At 40.9% G+C, this 26,802-nt stretch overlaps 1 protein-coding gene across 2 annotated transcripts in view; it reads right to left on the reverse strand.

Moving 5' to 3' along the window:
* The window catches only part of ARL15 (ADP ribosylation factor like GTPase 15), a 991,451-nt gene that overhangs the window by 900,487 nt on the left and 64,162 nt on the right, over positions 1–26,802 (reverse strand). The window contains exon 2 of one of the 2 annotated variants that reach the window (XM_053701273.1): positions 3,703–3,759. The exons of the other annotated variant lie outside the window; for it this stretch is intronic. Within the exon in view, the coding sequence (XP_053557248.1) occupies positions 3,703–3,759 (57 nt within the window). The remainder of the gene's footprint in view (positions 1–3,702; positions 3,760–26,802) is intronic. 2 annotated transcript variants of the gene reach the window in all.

Consider the following 26,802-nt stretch of genomic DNA (forward strand, 5'->3'; position numbering starts at 1 on the left):
TACTAAATCGCACTATACGAATTAAAAGGTGAGGTTCTGTGTAGGTCCTTCCCCACTTCCCTTCCCTACCCTCTCTCTCTTTATATCTGACTATTCTTTCTATTTATTTTTATTTTTGAATTTTGTACATGGGAAAAATGCAGTTATAATTTAAAAATGTATTGGTTGATAACAAAGTAACCTAATGTGTCAACCCTAAGTATCTTGGTTTACTGGAGTTATTTGGGTTACGGGCAGAAATGTGTAAACATTGACAGAAGATTGAGTCTGTCAATGTCAAGGGAAGGCTATGTACCATGTTCAAGATTTCTAATGTACATTTTATTTTTGCTATGAGAAACTATTTTCAATAAAAATTTATATTAAATTAAAGGGCAGGTCAAAAAAATATATGAGTTGATTATGTCCTAATACATATGAAAAAAATCTTTTAACAAATGATAGGTAAATGATGAAGAAAAAAAATATATATCTTTTAACAAATGATAGGTAAATGATCAAGAAAAAAACAACAGCCAATTGAAATGAATATTAAAATATAATTTAATTAGACTTTACTGAATGTATTAAAAGAGTTGCAAGCGAAATAATTTATACAATGAGATAAATATAAAAAGGCAATACTAAATGTACATAAATAAATGCATAAAAACTTGTTTATATAAAATGAGTAATTCTCTGTAAGTGACCTATCTATGTAGAGAGAAGACTTCTAAAGACACTTCAAAATACTTAGCCTCTGCTGCAGACAGGGTTAAGGATGCAAAAAAGCAGTACTAATGAGAGAAAACGAATCCTGGTTATTAAAGCAAAATAACAATGAGCTGCAACAATGATGCTCAATTCAATTTCAAAGTTTTAGGATTGGTGTAAAACGGCAATCCTGCGCAGGTTATAGCCGTGAAGAAATAGTACCTTAATTTGTTCAGGAGCTCCAAGTGTTTTTGTAATCCAGTGTAGCGGTTATACTGCCAGCATGAAACAGCTCTGGGAACCCTCTGTGTGTGATGGGAACCCTCTGTGTCAAAGGCTCTGCTAAGAGCTTAAACGTTGCCGGAACTACTTTCTTCACACTATTGTGGCTCACTAAGGACACCGTACTCCAGGAAACACTGAAGCAACAAACGGACATCACACAGCTGAGGGTGGAATTCCAGAGTGTGCAGGGGAGAGGAGCTCGGCGGCTTTCTTCCCATCACACACAGAGGGTTCCCAGAGCTGTTTCATGCTGGCGGTATAACCGCTACACTGGATTACAAAAACACTTGGAGCTCCTGAACAAATTAAGGTACTGTTTCTCCACGGCTATAACCTGCACAGGATTGCCGTTTTACACCAATCCTAAAACTTTGAAATTGAATTGAGCATCATTGTTGCAGCTCATTATTATTTTGCTTAAATAACCAGGATTCATTTTCTCTCATTAGTACTGCTTTTTTGCATCCTTAACCCTGTCTGCAGCAGAGGCTAAGTATTTTGAAGTGTCTTTAGAGGTCTTCTCTTTACATAGATAGGTCACTTACAGAGAATCACTTATTTTATATAAACAAGTTTTTATGCATTTATTTATGTACATTTAGTATTGCCTTTTTATATTTATCTCATTGTATGAATTATTTCGCTTACAACTCTTTTAATACATTCAGTAAAGTCTAATTAAATTATATTTTAACATTCATTTCAATTGGCTGTTTTTTTCTTGATCATTTACCTATCATTTGTTAAAATATATTTTTATTTTCTTCATCATTTACCTATCATTTGTTAAAAGATTTTTTTCATATGTATTAGGACATAATCAACTCATATTTTTTTGACCTGCCCTTTAAGGCGCCCACAGTACTTGTTTTTTCACTTCAATATTCCTTTTGCTAGTTTGTAGGGAACTAGTATCCATCTGTGGTGCTGGTCCTTGCTGTTGGATTTATAGCGCAAGAAGTTTAATCTCTTTTCCAATATAATCAATTTGAGTTTGAGACCCAATGCAATTTTAAGCAACTTTTTAATTTACTCCTATTATCAATTTTTCTTTGTACTCTTGCTATCTTTATTTAAAAAAAAGAAGGCATCTAAGCTAAGGAGCCAGACAATTTTTGGTTCAGACACTGGACAGCATTTATCCACCATTCAGCAAGGACAACCCAGGTTGTGAACCAAAAATGGGCCGGCTTCTAAACTTGCATTTCTTGCTTTTCAAATAAAGATAGCAAGAGAATGAAGAGAAAATGATAATTGGGGTAAATAAGAAAGTTGCTTAAAATTGCATGCTCTATTTGAATCATGAAAGATAAAATTTGGGTTCAGTGTCCCTTTAAAGACCAGCGACTTACCCTGTACGTCGCTGGTCTTTGAAGGTGGATTGCGATTTTGATAGCACGTTCTTGCAGCTGGCTATGATGACAGCCGCCGGAAGGGAGGTCATAATAGTATGGGCCTGCAGCTGTAAAACCCTTAAAGAGACACAAGTCAAAATAAATGTTTATGATTCAGCATGCAGTTTTAAGACACTTTCCAATTTACTTCCATTATCACACTTACTGGGGAACAAGATCCTACTGAGTATGTGCACAAGCTAATAGGGTATACGAATACTAGCCTGTGATTGGCTGATGTTTGTCACATGATACACGGAGTCCGGAAAATGGGGGGGAGATTGTCAGGGGAAAAAAATAATAAAAAATAAATAAAAATTTACTGCTCATTTGAAATTCACTTATTAATCATGCAGTTTACTGCATTTAGTGGTCCTTTAAGAACCAGCAATGTACAGGGTACGTCGCGGTTGTTAAGGGGTTAATTATGCAATTCTACTGTATTTAATCGTCTTCTAATAGCTTGAAGATAGAACCTCAATAATCTGACTACATCACACTACACAGAATCTGTATAAACACACACAAATTGCAAGACAAAACCCTGACTAAAAGAAATAAATCTGTAAGTAGTCTGAATAGAGTCTGAAGTATATTGAGAACATGAATTACTCATATACAGACAAACCTTATGAGCATATGTACACACTGAAGTGCATGGTGCAGGAAAACATCCTTTTACCTGCAATTATTTGTTAAAAGCTAAACTCCACCTACCATTTGCCTTATTTGGAGGAGCCAATCAGGGCTTTAATCTGCAGACAACAAGGCAAGGTCACAACGATAGTATAAAATGCAGTGTTTTGCAGTTATCTGACAAAGCTAATTAGGAACATATATGTAGCAGAGTTACCTTTGATTACATGAAACGGGGTCAAAATTAAAAATGAACATAGATTGCAAGGTTGTTTCATAACGCATAACTAAACATTTTATATATACAGTATATAAAAAAAAAAGTTTTACCGTTCCTTTAAAGCCAATTACAGACAGATGCGTAGTAGAGTTAGCAATGATTAGTCAGCAAGGTGTTCAAAAAGTTTGATAATTACAAAATACACAATTTTCATAGCTAAAGTATGTGAAAAAGAGGACAAAATAAATGATGAAAATATACTACAAAGTTGTTGGGGGGGGGGGGGAATGACACAAAGTAAAAATAATAAAAATAAAAAATTCACAACTGAAATGCATGCTATGGTAATAGCTACTACAATCACAAACATCCAATCCAAGCATGTTTAATATTCACGATTAGAATACACAAGACATACACAAAGCAGATTTGATCAAATTGGAATTTCAATGAACTATATCAGAGGCACCTTACCGTATAAATGGCAATTTTACAAACTGCAACTGAGATCTGGAGACGTTCTGACACTGTCTAAAAAATTAAAAAAAAAAAAAGGAGAGAGAAAAAGGAGGGAGAGAGAGACAGAAAATGGTTACCTAGAGTAACCTTATTTTTCCCCATAAAAAAGTAACATTTTACTTTAGGTCTATTTTTTTTTTGGCTATCAAAATAATTAAGCCAGTGCCTGGTGCCAAATTAGCCACACACAAAAAAATACCCCACCTTCAAAACCAAAATGTAAAATATTTTTACAGTACTTTATAACTCATAAGGATTTTATTTTGAACAAAATATTAAGTAAATTATATGATAGGAAGTTTAAACAAATCACAATTAAAGGGGGTAAAAACACATTATTGGAAGGACACCCTCTTGGTTTAAATATCTTGTACATTTTTTATCCCTTCACTACCGGGACTTTCAGAGAAAACTTGCCCAAAATACCAGAGAAATTTAAAAAATTTTGCTATCATTTCATCTAAACAGCCTTGTTTTTTTATTTTTTTATTTACCTGTAAAAATGATATATATTTTTTAAAGTAAACAACCAAAGGTATTGATCTAGGCCCATTTTGGTATATTTGATGCCACCATTTCACAGTCAAATGCAATAAAAAAAAAAAAAATATTAACTTTTTCACAAACTTTGGGTTTCGCACTGAAATTATTTACATACTGCTTGTGCAATAATGGCACAAATGGTTGTAAAAGCTTCTCTGGGATCCCCTTTGTTCAGAAGGCCGCTAATTGCAGCTGCGCACCACACTTCTATTATTCCCGGCAGTGAAGGGGTTAAAGGAACATTAAAACAATTTTTTTATTTTGTGATTCAGATAGAGCATGCAATTTTAAGCAACTTTCTAATTTACTCCTGTTATCAATTTTTCTTCCTTCTTTTGCTATCTTTATTTGAAAAAGAAGGCATCTATGCTAAGGAGCCAGTCAATTTTTGGTTCAGACCCTGGACAGCACTTGTTTATTGGTGGGTGAATTTACCCACCAATCAGCAAGAACAACCCAGGTTGTTCACCAAAAATGGGCCGGCATCTAAACTTCCATTCTTGGTTTTCAAATAAAGATAAGAAGAGAATGGAAAAAAAATTGATAATAGGAGAAAATTAGAAAGCTGGTTAAAATTGCATGCTCTTTCTGAATCACAAAATTTTTTTTTAGCTTTAATGTAGAGATTACTCTCCCCCCTGATCCCTCCCAAAGAGCTCTCTTCCCTCCCTCACCTCCAACTGTTCAACCACATCTTAGGTACTTGCAAACAGTCAGCCAGTATGAAAATGTGTTGTTTTTTGTTGTTTTTTTATTAAATATTTTTTTATTTTTATAATTTCTGCAGTGAAGGATCCCACCTTACCCTCCAACCTCCCTGATCTCCCCCCAAACAGCTCTGTAATCCTCCCCCATAAGTAATGCCTACCATCTTAGCACTCCTTCCTCCCTTCGCTGCTGGGCACCCACCCGCCTCCAGATTCACTTCCACACCTCCCGCTGGCACCAGCAGATGATTGTTACACACAGTGACACAAACAGTATTCACTATATGTAACAATCTGGCATCTGCCCTCATATGGAACCGGAGCACCGATCTCACTCCCATTAATATGCGGGCAGATGCCTGGAGCTCAGGAACTCAAGGTCTTCCTGAAGCTCAGATTTATATATACGTTGTGCGGTACAATAGGCAAAGTACAGCACAACCTATATATGCACATCTTTTTTAGGTGAAGGGGCTAAAGGAACATGCTACCTAAATGCTGACTCACTTGAAAAGTGATGCAGCATATCTGTTAAAAGCGGATTAGAAAATATTACATTACTATTTCTTTGTAGAAAAGGAAGGCATTTTACCCACAGTAGCCACATCCTATTGTAAAGGAACTTAAAAGGGACAGTCAAGTAAAAAAAAAAAACTCATGATTTAAACAGGGCATGTAATTTTAAACAACTTTCCAATTTACTTTGATCACCAATTTTGCTTTGTTCTCTTGGTATTCTTAGTTGAAAGCTAAACCTAGGAGGTTCATATGCTAATTTCTTAGACCTTGAAGACTGCCTTTAAATTGAATACATTTTGACCACTAGAGGGCATTAGTTCATGTGTTTCATATAGATAACATTGAGCTCATGCACGTGAAGTTACCCTGGAGTGAGCACTGATTGGCTAAAATGCAAGTCTATCAAAAGAACTGAAAAAAGGGGGCAGTTTGCATAAGCCTAGATACAAGGTAATCACAGAGGTAAAAAAAAAAAAAGTGCATTTCTATAACAGTGTTGGTTATGCAAACCTGGGGAATGGGTAATAAAGGGATTATTTTTCTTTTTAACCCCTTAACGACACACGTCGTACAGGGTACGTCACACACAAACTGGTATTTAAAGACCAGTGACGTACCCTGTACATCGTTAGGGGTTTAAAGCGGATGAAAGCGATCCTGATCGCTTCCAGCCGCTTTCAAGGTATTACCGTGATGCCTCGATATTGAGGCATCAATGAAATACCTTTATTCCAAGACCGATGCAGAGAGAGCGGTCCATCGCTGGATCACTTCCTGTCGGATGATGGATAAGTCCCCGGTGCGTGCGGGAGCGCGCACGGGGATGAGGGGCGTGTGTGCGCGCCCGTAATCTTCTGCACTAAAATGTGCATTTAAGTCTTGATGGGAGCAGGTCCTGGGAGAGGGAAAAACAGAATTTATGTTTACCTGATAAATTTCTTTCTCCAACGGTGTGTCCGGTCCACGGCGTCATCCTTACTTGTGGGATATTCTCTTCCCCAACAGGAAATGGCAAAGAGCCCAGCAAAGCTGGTCACATGATCCCTCCTAGGCTCCGCCTACCCCAGTCATTCGACCGACGTTAAGGAGGAATATTAGCATAGGAGAAACCATATGGTACCGTGGTGACTGTAGTTAAAGAAAATAAATTATCAGACCTGATTAAAAAAAAACCAGGGCGGGCCGTGGACCGGACACACCGTTGGAGAAAGAAATTTATCAGGTAAACATAAATTCTGTTTTCTCCAACATAGGTGTGTCCGGTCCACGGCGTCATCCTTACTTGTGGGAACCAATACCAAAGCTTTAGGACACGGATGAAGGGAGGGAGCAAATCAGGTCACCTAAATGGAAGGCACCACGGCTTGCAAAACCTTTCTCCCAAAAATAGCCTCAGAAGAAGCAAAAGTATCAAACTTGTAAAATTTGGTAAAAGTGTGCAGTGAAGACCAAGTCGCTGCCCTACATATCTGATCAACAGAAGCCTCGTTCTTGAAGGCCCATGTGGAAGCCACAGCCCTAGTGGAATGAGCTGTGATTCTTTCGGGAGGCTGCCGTCCGGCAGTCTCGTAAGCCAATCTGATGATGCTTTTAATCCAAAAAGAGAGAGAGGTAGAAGTTGCTTTTTGACCTCTCCTTTTACCTGAATAAACAACAAACAAGGAAGATGTTTGTCTAAAATCCTTTGTAGCATCTAAATAGAATTTTAGAGCGCGAACAACATCCAAATTGTGCAACAAACGTTCCTTCTTTGAAACTGGTTTCGGACACAGAGAAGGCACGATAATCTCCTGGTTAATGTTTTTGTTAGAAACAACTTTCGGAAGAAAACCAGGTTTAGTACGTAAAACCACCTTATCTGCATGGAACACCAGATAAGGAGGGGAACACTGCAGAGCAGATAATTCTGAAACTCTTCTAGCAGAAGAAATTGCAACTAAAAACAAAACTTTCCAAGATAATAACTTAATATCAACGGAATGTAAGGGTTCAAACGGAACCCCCTGAAGAACTGAAAGAACTAAATTGAGACTCCAAGGAGGAGTCAAAGGTTTGTAAACAGGCTTAATTCTAACCAAAGCCTGAACAAAGGCTTGAACATCTGGCACAGCTGCCAGCTTTTTGTGAAGTAACACCGACAAGGCAGAAATCTGTCCCTTCAGGGAACTTGCCGATAATCCTTTTTCCAATCCTTCTTGAAGGAAGGATAGAATCCTAGGAATCTTAACCTTGTCCCAAGGGAATCCTTTAGATTCACACCAACAGATATATTTTTTCCAAATTTTGTGGTAAATCTTTCTAGTTACAGGCTTTCTGGCCTGAACAAGAGTATCGATAACAGAATCTGAGAAACCTCGCTTCGATAAAATCAAGCGTTCAATCTCCAGGCAGTCAGCTGGAGTGAAACCAGATTCGGATGTTCGAACGGACCCTGAACAAGAAGGTCTCGTCTCAAAGGTAGCTTCCAAGGTGGAGCCGATGACATATTCACCAGATCTGCATACCAAGTCCTGCGTGGCCACGCAGGAGCTATCAAGATCACCGACGCCCTCTCCTGATTGATCCTGGCTACCAGCCTGGGAATGAGAGGAAACGGCGGAAACACATAAGCTAGTTTGAAGGTCCAAGGTGCTACTAGTGCATCCACTAGAGCCGCCTTGGGATCCCTGGATCTGGACCCGTAACAGGGAACTTTGAAGTTCTGACGAGAGGCCATTAGATCCATGTCTGGAATGCCCCACAGCTGAGTGACTAGGGCAAAGATTTCCGGATGGAGTTCCCACTCCCCCGGATGCAATGTCTGACGACTCAGAAAATCCGCTTCCCAATTTTCCACTCCCGGGATGTGGATAGCAGACAGGTGGCAGGAGTGAGACTCCGCCCATAGAATAATCTTGGTCACTTCCTCCATCGCTAGGGAACTCCTTGTTCCCCCCTGATGGTTGATGTACGCAACAGTCGTCATGTTGTCTGATTGAAATCGTATGAACTTGGTCCTTGCTAGCTGAGGCCAAGCCTTGAGAGCATTGAATATCGCTCTCAGTTCCAGAATATTTATCGGTAGAAGAGATTCTTCCCGAGACCAAAGACCCTGAGCTTTCAGGGATCCCCAGACCGCGCCCCAGCCCGTCAGACTGGCGTCGGTCGTGACAATGACCCACTCTGGTCTGCGGAATGTCATCCCTTGTGACAGGTTGTCCAGGGACAGCCACCAACGGAGTGAGTCTCTGGTCCTCTGATTTACTTGTATCTTTGGAGACAAGTCTGTATAGTCCCCATTCCACTGACTGAGCATGCACAGTTGTAATGGTCTTAGATGAATGCGCGCAAAAGGAACTATGTCCATTGCCGCTACCATCAACCCGATCACTTCCATGCACTGAGCTACGGAAGGAAGAGGAACGGAATGAAGAATCCGACAAGAGTCCAGAAGCTTTGTTATTCTGGCCTCTGTTAGAAAAATCCTCATTTCTGAGGAATCTATAATTGTTCCCAAGAAGGGAACCCTTGTTGACGGGGATAGAGAACTCTTTTCCACGTTCACTTTCCAGCCGTGAGATCTGAGAAAGGCCAGGACGATGTCCGTGTGAGCCTTTGCTCGAGGGAGGGACGACGCTTGAATCAGAATGTCGTCCAGGTAGGGTACTACTGCAATGCCCCTTGGTCTTAGCACCGCTAGAAGGGACCCTAGTACCTTTGTGAAAATCCTTGGAGCAGTGGCTAATCCGAAAGGAAGCGCCACGAACTGGTAATGTTTGTCCAGGAATGCAAACCTTAGGAACCGATGATGTTCCTTGTGGATAGGAATATGTAGATACGCATCCTTTAGATCCACCGTGGTCATGAATTGACCTTCCTGGATGGAAGGAAGGATAGTTCGAATGGTTTCCATCTTGAACGATGGGACCTTGAGAAATTTGTTTAAGATCTTGAGATCTAGGATTGGTCTGAACGTTCCCTCTTTTTTGGGAACTATGAACAGATTGGAGTAGAACCCCATCCCTTGTTCTCTTAATGGAACAGGATGAATCACTCCCATTTTTAACAGGTCTTCTACACAATGTAAGAACGCCTGTCTTTTTATGTGGTCTGAAGACAACTGAGACCTGTGGAACCTCCCCCTTGGGGGAAGTCCCTTGAATTCCAGAAGATAACCCTGGGAGACTATTTCTAGCGCCCAAGGATCCAGAACATCTCTTGCCCAAGCCTGAGCGAAGAGAGAGAGTCTGCCCCCCACCAGATCCGGTCCCGGATCGGGGGCCAATATTTCATGCTGTCTTGGTAGCAGTGGCAGGTTTCTTGGCCTGCTTTCCCTTGTTCCAGCCTTGCATTGGTCTCCAAGCTGGCTTGGCCTGAGAAGTATTACCCTCTTGCTTAGAGGACGTAGCACCTTGGGCTGGTCCGTTTTTACGAAAGGGACGAAAATTAGGTCTATTTTTTGCCTTGAAAGGCCGATCCTGAGGAAGGGCGTGGCCCTTACCCCCAGTGATATCAGAGATAATCTCTTTCAAGTCAGGACCAAACAGCGTTTTCCCCTTGAAAGGAATGTTTAGTAGCTTGTTCTTGGAAGACGCATCAGCCGACCAAGATTTCAACCAAAGCGCTCTGCGCGCCACAATAGCAAACCCAGAATTCTTAGCCGCTAACTTAGCCAATTGCAAAGAGGCGTCTAGAGTGAAAGAATTAGCCAATTTGAGAGCATTGATTCTGTCCATAATCTCCTCATAAGGAGGAGAGTCACTATCGAGCACCTTAATCAGTTCATCAAACCAGAAATATGCGGCTGTAGTGACAGGGACAATGCATGAAATGGGTTGTAGAAGGTAACCCTGCTGAACAAACATCTTTTTAAGCAAACCTTCTAATTTTTTATCCATAGGATCTTTGAAAGCACAACTATCCTCTATGGGAATAGTGGTGCGTTTGTTTAAAGTAGAAACCGCTCCCTCGACCTTGGGGACTGACTGCCATAAGTCCTTTCTGGGGTCGACCATAGGAAACAATTTTTTAAATATGGGGGGAGGGACGAAAGGAATACCGGGCCTTTCCCATTCTTTATTAACAATGTCCGCCACCCGCTTGGGTATAGGAAAAGCTTCTGGGAGCCCCGGCACCTCTAGGAACTTGTCCATTTTACATAGTTTCTCTGGGATGACCAAATTTTCACAATCATCCAGAGTGGATAATACCTCCTTAAGCAAAATGCGGAGATGTTCCAATTTAAATTTAAATGTAATCACATCAGATTCAGCCTGCTGAGAAATGTTCCCTAAATCAGTAATTTCTCTCTCAGACAAAACCTCCCTGGCCCCCTCAGATTGGGTTAGGGGCCCTTCAGAGATATTAATATCAGCGTCGTCATGCTCTTCAGTAACTAAAACAGAGCATCCACGCTTACGCTGACAAGGGTTCATTTTGGCTAAAATGTTTTTGACATAATTATCCATTACAGCCGTTAATTGTTGCATAGTAAGGAGTATTGGCGCGCTAGATGTACTAGGGGCCTCCTGAGTGGGCAAGACTCGTGTAGACGAAGGAGGGAATGATGCAGTACCATGCTTACTCCCCTCACTTGAGGAATCATCTTGGGCATCATTGTCATTATCACATAAATCACATTTATTTAAATGAATAGGAATTCTGGCTTCCCCACATTCAGAACACAGTCTATCTGGTAGTTCAGACATGTTAAACAGGCATAAACTTGATAAGAAAGTACAAAAAACGTTTTGAAATAAAACCGTTACTGTCACTTTAAATTTTAAACTGAACACACTTTATTACTGCAATTGCGAAAAAACATGAAGGAATTGTTCAAAATTCACCAAACTTTCACCACAGTGTCTTAAAGCCTTGAAAATATTGCACACCAATTTTGGAAGCTTTAACCCTTAAAATAACGGAACCGGAGCCGTTTTAAGCTTTAACCCCTTTACAGTCCCTGGTATCTGCTTTGCTGAGACCCAACCAAACCCAAAGGGGAATACGATACCAAATGACGCCTTCAGAAGTCTTTTATAAGTATCAGAGCTCCTCTCACATGCGACTGCATGCCATGCCTCTCAAAAACAAGTGCGCAACACCGGCGCGAAAATGAGACTCTGCCTATGCTTTGGGAAAGCCCCTAAAGAATAAGGTGTCTAAAACAGTGCCTGCCGATATTATTATATCAAAATACCCAGAATAAATGATTCCTCAAGGCTAAATAAGTGTTAATATCAATCGATTTAGCCCAAAAAAAGTCTACAGTCTAAATAAGCCCTTGTGAAGCCCTTATTTACAATCGTAATAAACATGGCTTACCGGATCCCATAGGGAAAATGACAGCTTCCAGCATTACATCGTCTTGTTAGAATGTGTCATACCTCAAGCAGCAAAGGACTGCAAACTGTTCCCCCAACTGAAGTTAATTGCTCTCAACAGTCCTGTGTGGAACAGCCATGGATTTTAGTTACGGTTGCTAAAATCATTTTCCTCATACAAACAGAATTCTTCATCTCTTTTCTGTTTCTGAGTAAATAGTACGTACCAGCACTATTTGAAAATAACAAACTCTTGATTGAATAATGAAAAACTACAGTTAAACACTAAAAAACTCTAAGCCATCTCCGTGGAGATGTTGCCTGTACAACGGCAAAGAGAATGACTGGGGTAGGCGGAGCCTAGGAGGGATCATGTGACCAGCTTTGCTGGGCTCTTTGCCATTTCCTGTTGGGGAAGAGAATATCCCACAAGTAAGGATGACGCCGTGGACCGGACACACCTATGTTGGAGAAATTCTGTTTAAAAAAAAATGGATCTGGGGGGGCGGAGCTAGCCACAAGATGGAGCAGTAACATTTTTTTTTTAGCTCCGTAGTCAAAGCTAACTTAAACACACATAAAGGGCATCTTTACATCCTTTTTAATTCCTCTCTTTTATCTACCTAACTCCTGTTTCACCTTTGCTACCTATTGGAACCCTGGATGGACTAGAGTTTGAGCCATAAACCCCAGATTTGTGGCAGCACTCTTAGCTAAACTTGAGCTGACATGGAGCCAAACTAATTGTGTAGGTCATAGTACGGAGCCTCCCAAAAGAATACTGCCTCCTTTCAACGGATACTTTGGCACCACGGACCTCTAACGAAGGGCGACATCTATCCACTCTGCCTCCACAACTCACCGGACGGATCATCGTGTCAGATACTGCCAGGTCTCTGCACCCATCTCGCCACGCTACCGAGCAATCCCAGAAGCTACTTAGAGGCAGGGAGGGCTAGTGGCCTACAAATCAGACAAAGCTCCACGCACCAGACCACTCGATACCGGTCCCTCATAACCCAGTTGCTTTTAAAACAAAACCGGTTGCAGACAGTAGCACTCCTGGGAGGAGCAGAAACACGGACCTTACCTGGGGCAAATAGCTGTGGTCAGTGTGATTGCTTCAAACTTACAACCCCAAAAAAAGTTTACAGTGGAGGGTTGGAGTAGATCTGCAGCCATTTCCTTACATCGGGAACTCCTCACTGCAACACAATGGAGTTAAACACCCGGTGAGTGTGAAAGTATACACCTAATACCCCAGCGCTCAACAGCTCACCCTAAATAACTGGGGCTCTTAACAAAAGCTATAAGACCTTGCCCCTTAATAGATCTATAACAGCCTTTACTATTATACTACCCAAGTACCTAGGCAGACTATACCTTATTTCTGAGAGCACAAGTTACTACTTAACTTTGTACAGAGGCTAATTTAAAGGTACATTTGCCCTCACTGGACATTAAAATGACCTGCCTCATACATTGATCTCCCTCTATAAGTCTTACTTTATATAGTCTGAGTCCCTAGATCTTTAGGCCTCTTTTCAAAACTAACTAGTTACCAGCTGAAGTTCAAACACCAGCTATACCTTTACAACTGAAGATATTATAACTCAAAAAGCTACCACTTATACTAGAGCATTTACAGCCCATCTGAGGGTACGTGTGGTTAATTCAATTACCTACTGCCTTAATTACCTCCATCTTAAGCTGACTATCACATCCAAATACCTAGTCTCTCTCCTCCCTTTCCCATTGGCCCACTTTGCCCACGGGTCATACCACAATTTCCTTTCACCTTTATCGCCCTAGAGGAGCACTTCCCCAGGAGAGACAACTACTTCTTCACTACCTTTGATCTCCAATCAAGCAACAGCTACATAAGAAATATCCCTAGGTTTAAACAGACGACTTTGATTCTAAGAAAGTTTTTATCCCAGGAGGCTCGTATCCTTGATATCTGAACAGCACACTCATTCCCTCACCCTTCCTATAATCTGTTATCCTATCTATGCTACATTACATCTCTGAAAAGAAATGATGGACTAACTCCACCAAACAAGGGGTGCTGGTCCTTTTCCTACTACTTTTTATCCTCTCCCAGGGAGATTATTGTAAATAATATCTGTGCAATTATCACACCTGAGACGCGCCGCTCATTCCATACCATGGCTCATTCTCAAAAAAGGAAACAAAATCTGTTGTTCCTAAAAGAACCTTGTCAGACCATTTTAACAGCAAACTCCAATGTGACCAAGATGTCTCTGATGAAGATTCAAGGGAGTCCATTATTTCAACTAAAGGGACGCAGATCTGACACCCACCAAGCAGACAGGTCTTCTGCCAGACACTCCTCTATTTTAGACTCCATCAAAGTCCTATACGATAAAATGGATTCTCACTATTCATCTCTTAACCCCTTAAGGACACGGCCATTTTTCAATTTCTTTCCCTTAAGGACCAGGGCTATTTTTACATTTCTGCGGTGTTTGTGTTTAGCTGTAATTTTCCTCTTACTCATTTACTGTACCCACACATATTATATACCGTTTTTCTCGCCATTAAATGGACTTTCTAAAGATACCATTATTTTCATCATATCTTATAATTTACTATAAAAAAAATTATAAAATATGAGGAAAAAATGGAAAAAAACACACTTTTTCTAACTTTGACCCCCAAAATCTGTTACACATCTACAACCACCAAAAAACACCCATGCTAAATAGTTTCTAAATTTTGTCCTGAGTTTAGAAATACCCAATGTTTACATGTTCTTTGCTTTTTTTGTAAACTATAGGGCCATAAATACAAGTAGCACTTTGCTATTTCCAAACCACTTTTTTTCAAAATTAGCGCTAGTTACATTGGGACACTGATATTTTTCAGGAATCCCTGAATATCCCTTGACATGTATATATATTTTTTTAGAAGACATCCCAAAGTAATGATCTAGGCCCATTTTGGTATATTTCATGCCACCATTTCACCGCCAAATGAGATCAAATAAAGAAAAAATTCACTTTTTCATAATTTTTTTTCACAAACTTTCGGTTTCTCACTGAAATTATTTGCAAACAACTTGTGCAATTATGGCATAAATGGTTGTAAATGCTTCTCTGGGATCCCCTTTGTTCATAAATAGCAGACATATATGGCTTTGACATTGCTTTTTGGTAATTAGAAGGCCGCTAAATGCCTCTGCGCACCACACATGTATTATGCCCAGCAGTGAAGGGGTTAATTAGGGAGCATGTAGGGAGCTTCTAGGGTTAATTTTAGCTTTAGTGTAGTGTAGTAGACAACCCCAAGTATTGATCTAGGCCCATCTTGGTATATTTCATGCCACCATGTCACCGCCAAATGCGATCAAATAAAAAAAAAATGTTAAATTTTTTACAATTTTAGGTTTCTCACTGAAATTATTTACAAACAACTTGTGCAATTATGGCATAAATGGTTGTAAATGCTTCTCTGGGATCCCCTTTGTTCAGAAATAGCAGACATATATGGCTTTTGTGTTGCTTTTTGGTAATTAGAAGGCTGCTAAATGCTGCTGCGCATCACACGTGTATTATGCCCAGCAGTGCAGGGGTTAATTAGATAGCTTGTAGGGAGCTTGCAGGGTTAATTTTAGCTTTAGTGTAGAGAACAGCCTCCCACCTGAGAGATCCCACCCCCTGATCCCTCCCAAACATCTCTCTTCCCTCCCCCACCCCACAATTGTCCCCTCCATCTTAAGTACTGGCAGAAACTCTGCCAGTACTAAAATAAAAGGCTTTTTTTTTTTTTATGATTTTTTTTTTTTTTTAAATATCTGTTTAGCTGTGATGGACCCCCCCTTAGCCCCTAACCTCTCTGATCCCCCCCAAACAGCTCTATAACACTTGCCCACATCCTATTTGCTGCCATCTTGGGTACTGGCAGCTGTCTGCCAGTACCCAATTTGCCTCCAAAAAATGTTTATTTTTATTTTATTGCATGTTATTAAATTTTTTCTGTAGTGTAGCTGCCCCCCCTAATACCCTCCTCCCTCTCCCCCTCCCAGATCCTTTTGAAAATTATTTCCCCCCCCCTCCCTCTCCCTCTCTCCCATTCATTAATTCATTGGTGGCAGTGGCTGTTACGCGATCGCGCGCTCCCTGCAGGCCCCCGCACGCTCCCGGCACCCGGCGTGCACATTGCACATTCAGGAACCGGATGCCGGGTAGCGATGGGCCGCCCACCCGCCTCCCTGAAGCTGCTCCCACCCACCAACCATCGGGCCCATCGCTACCGGTGCAGAGAGGGCCACAGAGTGGCTCTCTCTGCATCGGTTTTGGAAAAAAGGTATTGCAGTGATGCCTCAATGTTGAGGCATCACAGCAATACCTTGAAAGCGGCTGGAAGCGATCAGGATCGCTTCCAGCCGCTTTAAACCCTGATGTCGTACAGGGTACGTCGCTGGTCTTTAAAGACCAGGTTGTGTGCGACGTACCCTGTACGACATGTGTCGTTAAGGGGTTAAGCAGGAGCTTAAAACGTCAGTGTCTGAACTTAAGAGATATCTCATCTTTAGGAGAGCGTACCGAAACACTGGAGAGAAAACATGAGGATCTTCATGTAGACCATGCTAATCTCCTCTCTTACACCCAATCTCTTGCAGACATGATTTCAGATATAGAATCCAAAATGGCGGACCTGGAGGACAGGTCACGCCGTAACAATAGCAGGATTAGAGGTATACCTGAGGATATTGGGTCAGTAGATCTATCTGACTTTCTGTTAAACCTATTGAAGGAACTTATTTGACCTTTACAAGATCAGGACCTGCTAATTGACAGGGCGCATCGAGCCCTTCGCCCAAGAAATGCTACATCAAGTACCCCAAGAGATGTTATAGACTTCATTATTACACCTTTAAGGAGAAAATACTTAGAGCCTCATTCCTTAATAAAAATCTGAAAGATCCCTATCATACTATACAAATTTTTCCGGACCTCTCCTCTCATACCTTGGCAAAGAGGCGCATTTTTCAACAATTCACACAAAGTCTCAGAAAACATAACGTAAAATACAGATGGGGCTTCCCTGTTAAACTATTCTTTCAATACAAAGAACATTCCTATATCATTTGGGATCCGGACAAAGACATGAAACTCTTGCAATCCTTAGGTCTTCATTCTATCCCGACCGTAGCAATGGCCCAACAGGTGAAACTGATTCCCTTAATCCAACGGCACCAGCGTGGCAACCACCCCCAAAGTGACCCAACCAACAATCTAAGAGGAAAGAACTGACAGCCCATAACGAAGACACCTAGAAAAGACATAACCATTGGCCCAGGAGTAAGGAGATGACCGCTTCAACTAAAAGACTCCTTACCCTATACTACATCTTCTGGTACAAGACACTTTACTTCATTTTGAACAACATGCTTTTCTCTTAAAAAACTTCAACCAGTAAACCAAAGGAAAGAGGATCCCTTTAAGAGGACATTTGTCCTGCACTGTAGAAAACATATAATTAAATTTTTTATTTTTAAAACAAAAACAAACTTTTTTTATTATATACTTATCGGCATGAAAAGCCAGATAAGGAGGGGCGCATTGCAAGGCAGCAATCCCAGATACTCTGCGCGCAGAAGCAATAGCCAGTAGAAAAGGAACCTTCCAAGACAACAATTTAATGTCTACTTCATACATAGGCTCCACGGAGCCCGTTGCAAAACCTGAAGGACAAGATTTAAACTCCAAGGAGGAGCCTGTGTTATTAAACACAGGTCTAATCCCAGTAGAGCCTTACCAAATGGCTGCACATCTGGAAGTTCTGCAAACCTCTTGTGCAGTAACATAGACAGGGCCGAAAACTGTCCCTTCAGGGGACTTGCAGAAAAGCCCTTCTCCAGTTCATCCTGGAGAACAAAATAAGTTGGTCCTCCACACCATATGATAGATGCGACGAGCAACCAGCTTACAAGCTTGAATGAGAGTAAAAATAACACTCTCAGAAAACCCTCTCTTGGCTAGGACTACGCGTTCAATCTCCACGCAGTCAGCCTCAGAGAATCTAGACATTGATGTACAAAGAGACCTTGGTCAGCAGAACCCTACGACAAGGTAACTTCCACGGAGGAGATGATGATGATATCCCCACTAGATCCCCGAACCATATCCTTTGCGGCCAAGACGGAGCAGTCAGTATCACTGACGCTGCTTGACTCGAGCCACTACACTAGGAAGTAGTGGTAACGGTCGGAAAGGATAAGCTAGGTTGAACCTCCAAGGCACTGATAATGCATCTGCTAGCTCCGAGGATCCCTGTACCTCGACCCCTATCTGGGTAGCTTGGTATTGAGACGTTATAAGATCTTCCTCTTGCATATCTCTGCAAACACTCGGGATGTAGAAACCATCCTCCCGGATGAATGAATTGTCTGCTGAGGAAATCCGCTTCCCAGTTGTCCACACCCAGAATGTGGCTCGCTGACCGTGAACAAATGCGGGTCTCCCCCACACCAGAATCCAAGATACTTCCCTCAAAACTAGGGAGCTTCTCGTTCCCTCCTGATGGTTGATGTAAGCCACCGAGGATATATTGTTTGATTGGAATCTGAATAACTGGGAGGAATCCAGTAGAGGCCAAGCCTTCAGAGCATTGTATATCCCGAAGATCCAAAATGAGATCAGGAGGGAGCTTTACCTCCTGAGACCAGAGGCCCTGTGCCTTTCTGGCACCCCAAACAACTCACCAATCCTGACAGACTCGCAACCGTAGTCACAATCACCCAGGATGGTCTTGAGACGGACGTCCCTCAGGACAAGTGATCCGGACAAAACCAGCAAGAGAGAGATTTCCCGACTGGTTGTCCAGAGAAATCTGTTGAGACAGATCCGAATGAACGCCGTTCCACTAGTTCAGCATGCGCAGTTGCAACAGTCTGAGGTGAAACCTGGCAAAGGAAATGGATGTCCAAGCTGGACACCATGAGACCAATCACCTCCATACACCGAGACACAGATGGCCTTAAGGAGAACTGGAGGGCAATACATGTTGAAGCTAGCTTGCAACGTCTTTGGTCTGTTAGAAATATTCTCATAGTAACAAGATAGTAGGTAAAGTAGTACTAATGGTAAGTACCTATAGGTGCCAAATATTTTTGTAATCAACAAGCACCTGTTAGGTGGGCAATATAGCACTAAGGAGACTCATAGATAAATGAGTTACAAAGTCTGTAACAAAAAAAAAAACAAAAAAAAGGAGTTCTTTACCCTTGCAATTATTTAGGAAAAATTCTCACTGAATAATACAGGAACGATTTTTAACCTTTCATACTTTGAATAGTTAAACCAATAAAGATAATCATACACGTTTAAAAACACTTAAACTCTCTAGATATCAATATATAGCATAGATGTGTGAATAATACCTCTGAGAATCATGTATCTAGATATGCAAAATTGTACTTGGTTTGTATAATATCAAGCAGTCAGATACAAACAATATCTTTTTTAGCCGGCTATTAATAAATTAAAAAATAATGCTGTAACAAGAGGACCTGTTAATATGTGGAATGCCAGGTTATGAGATTAAAGCTATCTAGCTAATATTCTCTGTAATTATAACTTTAGCATAGCTGTTCAATGTAATAAATTCTATCTGCTTGAACTCTCTCGATATCAATATATAGCATAGGTATGTGAATAATATCTCAGAGTCATGCATCTAAATATGAAACATTGTACTTGGTTTGTATAATATCAAGCAGTCAGATACAAACAATATCTTTTTTAGCCGGATATTAATAAATTAAGAAATAATTCTGTAACAAGAGGACCTGTTAATATGTGGAATGTCAGGTTATGAGATTTGAGCTATCTAGCTAATACTCTATCTGTAATTATAAAGTCCTTGCTTGCACAGTTAACTTTGGCACAGCTATTCGGTGTAATATATTCTGTCTGCTTAAGCCCCTTCTATAGCAGGGGCTAGATTAACGTTGAACTGACTTGTTTCACTAACATAGCACAACGCCTGATCTCAGAATATAACACACATTTACAAGCTATTGGCAATCAACAGTTATCATAGAGAGTAAGCGGTTAAAAAAGGAGTATGAACTCTCTGAAGCCAGACCCCTGACACGTGTTTCGCTCACGCTTCCTCAGAGGGGTTACACGATAAAATATTCTCATGTCTATGGAGACCATTACAGTACCCGAGAATTCTACCCTAGTACTTAATACAAGAGAACGCTCTCTAGATTATCTGCCAACCATAGGATCAAAGAAGAAAGGAGATATTCCGAATGGTCCCCTCTTCGAAAAATTTCTTTAGCTATACCAAACGGAAGGGCAATAAACTGGAAGTGCTGGTCCAGGAATGCAAACCTTAGGAACTGGAAGTGGTCCTTGAGGACTGGTACGAGAAGGGAGCATCCTTCAGATCTAATTGTGGTCATGAACTACCCCTCTCAAAAGGGGGGAAGAATGGACCTTATTGTCTCCATCTTAAACGAGGGGACATTTAAAAACCTGCTTAAAGGGACACTGAACCCAATTTTTTTCTTTCGTAATTCAGATAGAGCATGCAACTTTCTAATTTACTCCTATTATCAATTTTTCTTCGTTCACTTGCTATCTTTATTTGAAAAAGAAGGCAGCTAAGCTTTTTTGGTTCAGACTCTAAACAGCACTTTTTTATTGGTGGGCGAATTTATCCACCAATCAGCAAGAATAACCCAGGTTATTCACCAAAAATGGGCCGGCATCTAAACTTACATTCTTGCATTTCAAATAAAGATACCAAGAGAATGAAGAAAATTTGATAATAGGAGTAAAATTAGAAAGTTGCTAAAAATTGCAAGCTCTAGCTGAATCACAAAAGAAAAAATTTGGGTTCAGTGTACCTTTAAGCACTTTAGGTCCAGAATCGGACAGAAAGTTCCCTCCTTTTTAGGGACCACGAAAAGGTTTGAATAGTATCCCAAACCTCTCACTGCGATAGGCACCGACTGAAAAAAGTGACATACTGCCCCCTACACAATCCAGAAGAGGACCGGGGACCGCCCATTCATGCCGATGTAGACTCGGCACGCTTCTTGCTCTGCTTGGATTTATTCCAGGACTGAGCCGGCTTCCAAGAGCTCTTGGTTTGCTCTGGCTTAGCGGAGGACTGCTGACATGGGCTTTATCAGAACGAAAAGAACGAAAATCGTCCCTTCGATTAGTTCATATACTCTTGCGGAAGGAGGGCACCCTTGCCCCTTGTGACCATGGGGATAATTGAGTCCAGGCCTGGACCAGACAAAATCATTCCCTTAAAACAGAGGTTCAAAGTACCGGCCCGCGGGCCATTTCTGGCCCACGAACCGGTTACAATGCGGCCTTCCACTTACTCCCCATATCTGACAGCTGTGGGCTGATTAACATAATGCCGGGGGCACAAGGAGCTGCAGCTCCAGACCCACGCCTCTATATAAGCCCCTGAGTGTGCAGCACTCCAAAATTGATGCCATAGCTATTTGTGGGTGTGGCAGCAGAGGAGCAAAGCAAGCGAGTGAAAGGGATTCTTTTGCCCAAAATGAGTCTAAGCAGGCAGCAGCAGAGATGGTCAGGAGCAGCAGCAGAGGAGGGCAGGCAATGGGGTTGAGCAAGGTATGTGCCAAGTACAGTTGCCTTATAGTGAGTTTTATTTTGTGTCTCTAAGACAGGGGCTGTATAGCTTGCTTTGTTTTAATTGCCATGCCATAACTTGAGTGTGTGGGGGTCTGTGTGTGTGTGTGGGGGGGGCGTCTGTGGGGGGGGGATCTGTGTGTGTATGTGTGAGTCTGTGTGTTTCTGTGTGTTTGTGTGGGTCTGTGTGTGTATGTGTGAGTCTGTGTGTGAGTCTGTGTGTGAGTGTCTGGGTATGTGTGGGTCTGGGTATGTGTGAGACTGTGTGGGTATGTGTATATATGTATGTGTGGGGGAGTCTGTGTGTGTGAAGGGGGTCTGTGTAGGTGTGGGTCTGTGTGAGTGTGTGTAAGGGTCTGTGTGTAGGGGGTGTAGGTGTATGTGTGTGTATGTGTGGGTCTGTGTGTGTATGTGTGGCCTCTGGAACCTCTGAATGCACCAAAAACTTCCTTTAGAAGAAAGGGCAAATTCCTAAACTAAAGTCTGGTTCCTCCGCTGCCAGAGGTTTAGAGGCAGCAGACTCAGACCCAGAATGTTCATACTCTGAAGTCTCAGAAAGAACTTCATCCTCGGATAACCCTCAGTTAAATCCAATAAACTCTGGGAAGGAGTGCAATACGTAACCTTTCGCTTGCACTTAGCAGGGTGAGGTAAAGCATTAAAGGCCGCAGACACTGCCGTCTGAACTGCGCAGTAAAGTCTGGTGAAAAAAGGCACCCTCCAGATGGAGGATCAGCAATGCTATGGGAAAACTGCATGTGTAGAGATATAAGAATGTAGGGTAGGCAACTCACTGGATGCCAAAACTCCTCAGAGGTGGACGGCTCCGTGGTATCAAACATGTTTGATATTATCACATTATAAAAGGCATATGGAACATAATTGAGAGGGCGGAACTAAGGTCTCCTAACCATATAAACAGGAATTACTCATTAGGAATAGAGGGAGTGCCCTCTAAGTAACAGAATCCTCGATCGCTAGTGCAATAACCGGAGAACTAGAGAAATAACATATTTTATTCAAAAAAACTGCACCCTTATACCCCAATGGCTGGGGCGCTCACCACCTCCTATGATCCAGACAGTACAGAGATGTATTGCTCCTCTCTGATAGACACACGGTCAGGAAAAAGGGAATAAATCAAATGGTGCACAATGCAGGACCGTCCCAGCTATGAGAAAGCGTGCCAAGCTTGTAAGCTGCATGGCTCTCAAAGTGAAAGTGAAACCTGTATATTCCATAACAGCCTATAAGCCCATAACATCTCACACATAAAAGCAGCATAAAATCAAATAAACATATAAGATTATTCCCCCCTGTTCAATAATCCCCCTAAGGAGATATTAATCCTTGATTCTTTACAGATACAGGGAGTGCAGAATTATTAGGCAAGTTGTATTTTTGAGGATTAATTTTATTATTGAACAACAACCATGTTCTCAATGAACCCAAAAAAACTCATTAATATCAAAGCTGAATAGTTTTGGAAGTAGTTTTTAGTTTGTTTTTAGTTATAGCTATTTTAGGGGGATATCTGTGTGTGCAGGTGACTATTACTGTGCATAATTATTAGGCAACTTAAAAAAAAACAAAATATATACCCATTTCAATTATTTATTTTTACCAGTGAAACCAATATAACATCTCAACATTCACAAATATACATTTCTGACATTCAAAAACAAAACAAAAACAAATCAGTGACCAATATAGCCACCTTTCTTTGCAAGGACACTCAAAAGCCTGCCATCCATGGATTCTGTCAGTGTTTTGATCTGTTCACCATCAACATTGCGTGCAGCAGCAACCACAGCCTCCCAGACACTGTTCAGAGAGGTGTACTGTTTTCCCTCCTTGTAAATCTCACATTTGATGATGGACCACAGGTTCTCAATGGGGTTCAGATCAGGTGAACAAGGAGGCCATGTCATTAGATTTTCTTCTTTTATACCCTTTCTTGCCAGCCACGCTGTGGAGTACTTGGACGCGTGTGATGGAGCATTGTCCTGCATGAAAATCATGTTTTTCTTGAAGGATGCAGACTTCTTCCTGTACCACTGCTTGAAGAAGGTGTCTTCCAGAAACTGGCAGTAGGACTGGGAGTTGAGCTTGACTCCATCCTCAACCCGAAAAGGCCCCACAAGCTCATCTTTGATGATACCAGCCCAAACCAGTACTCCACCTCCACCTTGCTGGCGTCTGAGTCGGACTGGAGCTCTCTGCCCTTTACCAATCCAGCCACGGGCCCATCCATCTGGCCCATCAAGACTCACTCTCATTTCATCAGTCCATAAAACCTTAGAAAAATCAGTCTTGAGATATTTCTTGGCCCAGTCTTGATGTTTCAGCTTGTGTGTCTTGTTCAGTGGTGGTCGTCTTTCAGCCTTTCTTACCTTGGCCATGTCTCTGAGTATTGCACACCTTGTGCTTTTGGGCACTCCAGTGATGTTGCAGCTCTGAAATATGGCCAAACTGGTGGCAAGTGGCATCTTGGCAGCTGCACGCTTGACTTTTCTCAGTTCATGGGCAGTTATTTTGCGCCTTGGTTTTTCCACACGCTTCTTGCGACCCTGTTGACTATTTTGAATGAAACGCTTGATTGTTCGATGATCACGCTTCAGAAGCTTTGCAATTTTAAGAGTGCTGCATCCCTCTGCAAGATATCTCACTATTTTTGACTTTTCTGAGCCTGTCAAGTCCTTCTTTTGACCCATTTTGCAAAAGGAAAGGAAGTTGCCTAATAATTATGCACACCTGATATAGGGTGTTTATGTCATTAGACCACACCCCTTCTCATTACAGAGATGCACATCACCTAATATGCTTAATTGATAGTAGGCTTTCGAGCCTATACAGCTTGGAGTAAGACAACATGCATAAAGAGGATGATGTGGTCAAAATACTCATTTGCCTAATAATTCTGCACTCCCTGTAAAAGGAGTCACACTGTGACCCTGTCTTCTTGTGTTATCACACATGTATAAAATATGAAACGATCTTACCAGAATCTACGCCGTGGAACAGGAACACGGCCCTTCAAGTGTGACAGATAGTAGCATTGCTTCTGACATGGACTTGAGTGAATAAAGCAGGCAGCAATACTCGTCAACGCTGATTGCCTATGGAGCAGTTAAAGGGACACTGAACCCAAATGTTTTCTTTCGCGGTTCAGATAGAGCATGCAATTTTAAGCAACTTTCTAATTTACTCCTATTATCAAATTTTCTTTGTTCTCTTGCTATCTTTATTTGAAAAAGGCATATAAGCTTTTTTTTAGGTTCAGAACTCTGGACAGCACTTTTTATTGGTGGATGAATTTATCCACCAATCAGAAAGGACAACCCAGGTTGTTCACTAGAAATGGGCCGGCATCTAAACTTACATTCTTGCATTTCAAATAAAGATACCAAGAGAATTAAGCAAATTTGATAATAGGAGTAAATCAGAAAGATGCTTAAAATGTCAGGCTCTATCTGAATCACGAAAGAAAAAAATTGGTTTCAGTGTCCCTTTAATATCAGTCAGGAAACTGACCAATACATCTGCATGTCATGCCTCCCTAGACCTACAGATTTCTTTCACCACTTTTCTTCCCTTTTGAAAAAAAAAGGCTAAGTTCCTACACTTTTTAACAAGTACATGGTTCCTCCACAACTAATACTATTTAACCACATTTATCAATAAATGATGGGAAAATACCGAAAAGTCACGTGCAAGTCTCTATAACCACAAGACCCGTCGAATAAATGAGGATATCAATCCTCACAACCAATCAGATTATTCATATATCTAGCCTACATTTTTATATGACTAGCACCTTTTAACATATAAACTGTTCCTTTGTATATATCGCACATATGTTTTTACTTATGCCTGCTCCGAAAATCAGTAGGAGTCCTCCTTTTGCCTTGAAGTAATCCCATGACAATATACAATTTGTCATAGGGGGACATTTAGACATCACCTACACTGAGAGATGGGTGAACTTATGACTGACACTAGACAAATTGAAAACCGAAAATGATGGAAAATCCGGGACCGGTAGTATTGTAACATTATACCATATTCATAAATAGTCTATTTTTAAATATGACTAATATCCTATAACATAGATCTTGTCCCGTCGCTTATTGCTGGTTCCTTTAATTATTTATTTAAATACAGTCTGTTCCGTTAAGAATCAGAAAAACCCCTTCCTTATTATGAGGTAAACTTACGACCACATACGTAATGTTAAGAGGATCATCTGATATTATACATATGGATAGATGGATGGATGGATTATAATTTTTATAAACATATAACCGACACAAGAATGATGCCAATTCAGAAATGATAAAAAATCCGGGACCGGAAGTGATGCGAAATATGTCATGACCGAAACCGGAAATGACACGCTAAACCAGAACCGGGAGTCAATATGCAAAACCGGAAGCACCGGTAAGAACTGACGATAACAGAATAGTAAATCAGTCAAAATAACACTTTTGGGTCCAATAACTATTGCAAGTGATAACGATCTCAGATACATCACAAACAATCAAACATATTATTAGGGTTAAGGAGAATTTAATACAGAATTAACGAAATGTGTATGAATACCCATAATCCATTAGGAGTGATAGGAAGAGGTATTCCACAAAAAAATTTTGGCGCCAAAATTCTAACCAATCACAAGACTTGGCACTAGGGATGCACCGAAATTTCGGCCGCAGAAAGTTTCATCCGAAAATGGCATTTTTGGCTATTTCGGTTTTCGTTTTTTTTGCCTGTTAGTTTCGGTAAAATTATTGTGTAGCATATTTCAAATTTGATGCTAGCCTAGAGCTGCTGTTTAAGTTTATTACTTCACTTACTGTTCTGCATATAATGAGTTTTCTAGGATTATACTTTATTTGGATAATTGGTAAAAAAAAAACCTGTTAAATATGATTATGTTACATAGAACTAAATGAAGAATAATACAGTATATTGATATTTATAATTGTTTTAAGTAGGGATGCACCAAAATTTTGGTCGCAGAAACATTTTGGTCGAAAATGGCATTTTTTGCCTGTTTTTTTTTCTTGGTAAAATTATTGTTTAGCATATTATTGTTTTAAGATATTTTTGTCCAATTTTAGTGTGTTACTTTCAATAAAAGTGTGGGCTTTTTTTATTGGCTCTAATTATGCAAAAAATAAAAAAAATAATTTGAAAATAATTTGAAAAAATACATTTTCGGTATCAGTTTCGGTTTTCGGCCAAGAGCATCCTGGATTTTGGGATTCGGTTTCGGTCCAGAATTTCCATTTCGGTGCATCACTACTTGGCACCATATATAAGCTTCCA

This window comes from Bombina bombina, chromosome 2 (assembly GCF_027579735.1).
Source record: "Bombina bombina isolate aBomBom1 chromosome 2, aBomBom1.pri, whole genome shotgun sequence".
Classification (NCBI taxonomy): domain Eukaryota; kingdom Metazoa; phylum Chordata; class Amphibia; order Anura; family Bombinatoridae; genus Bombina; species Bombina bombina.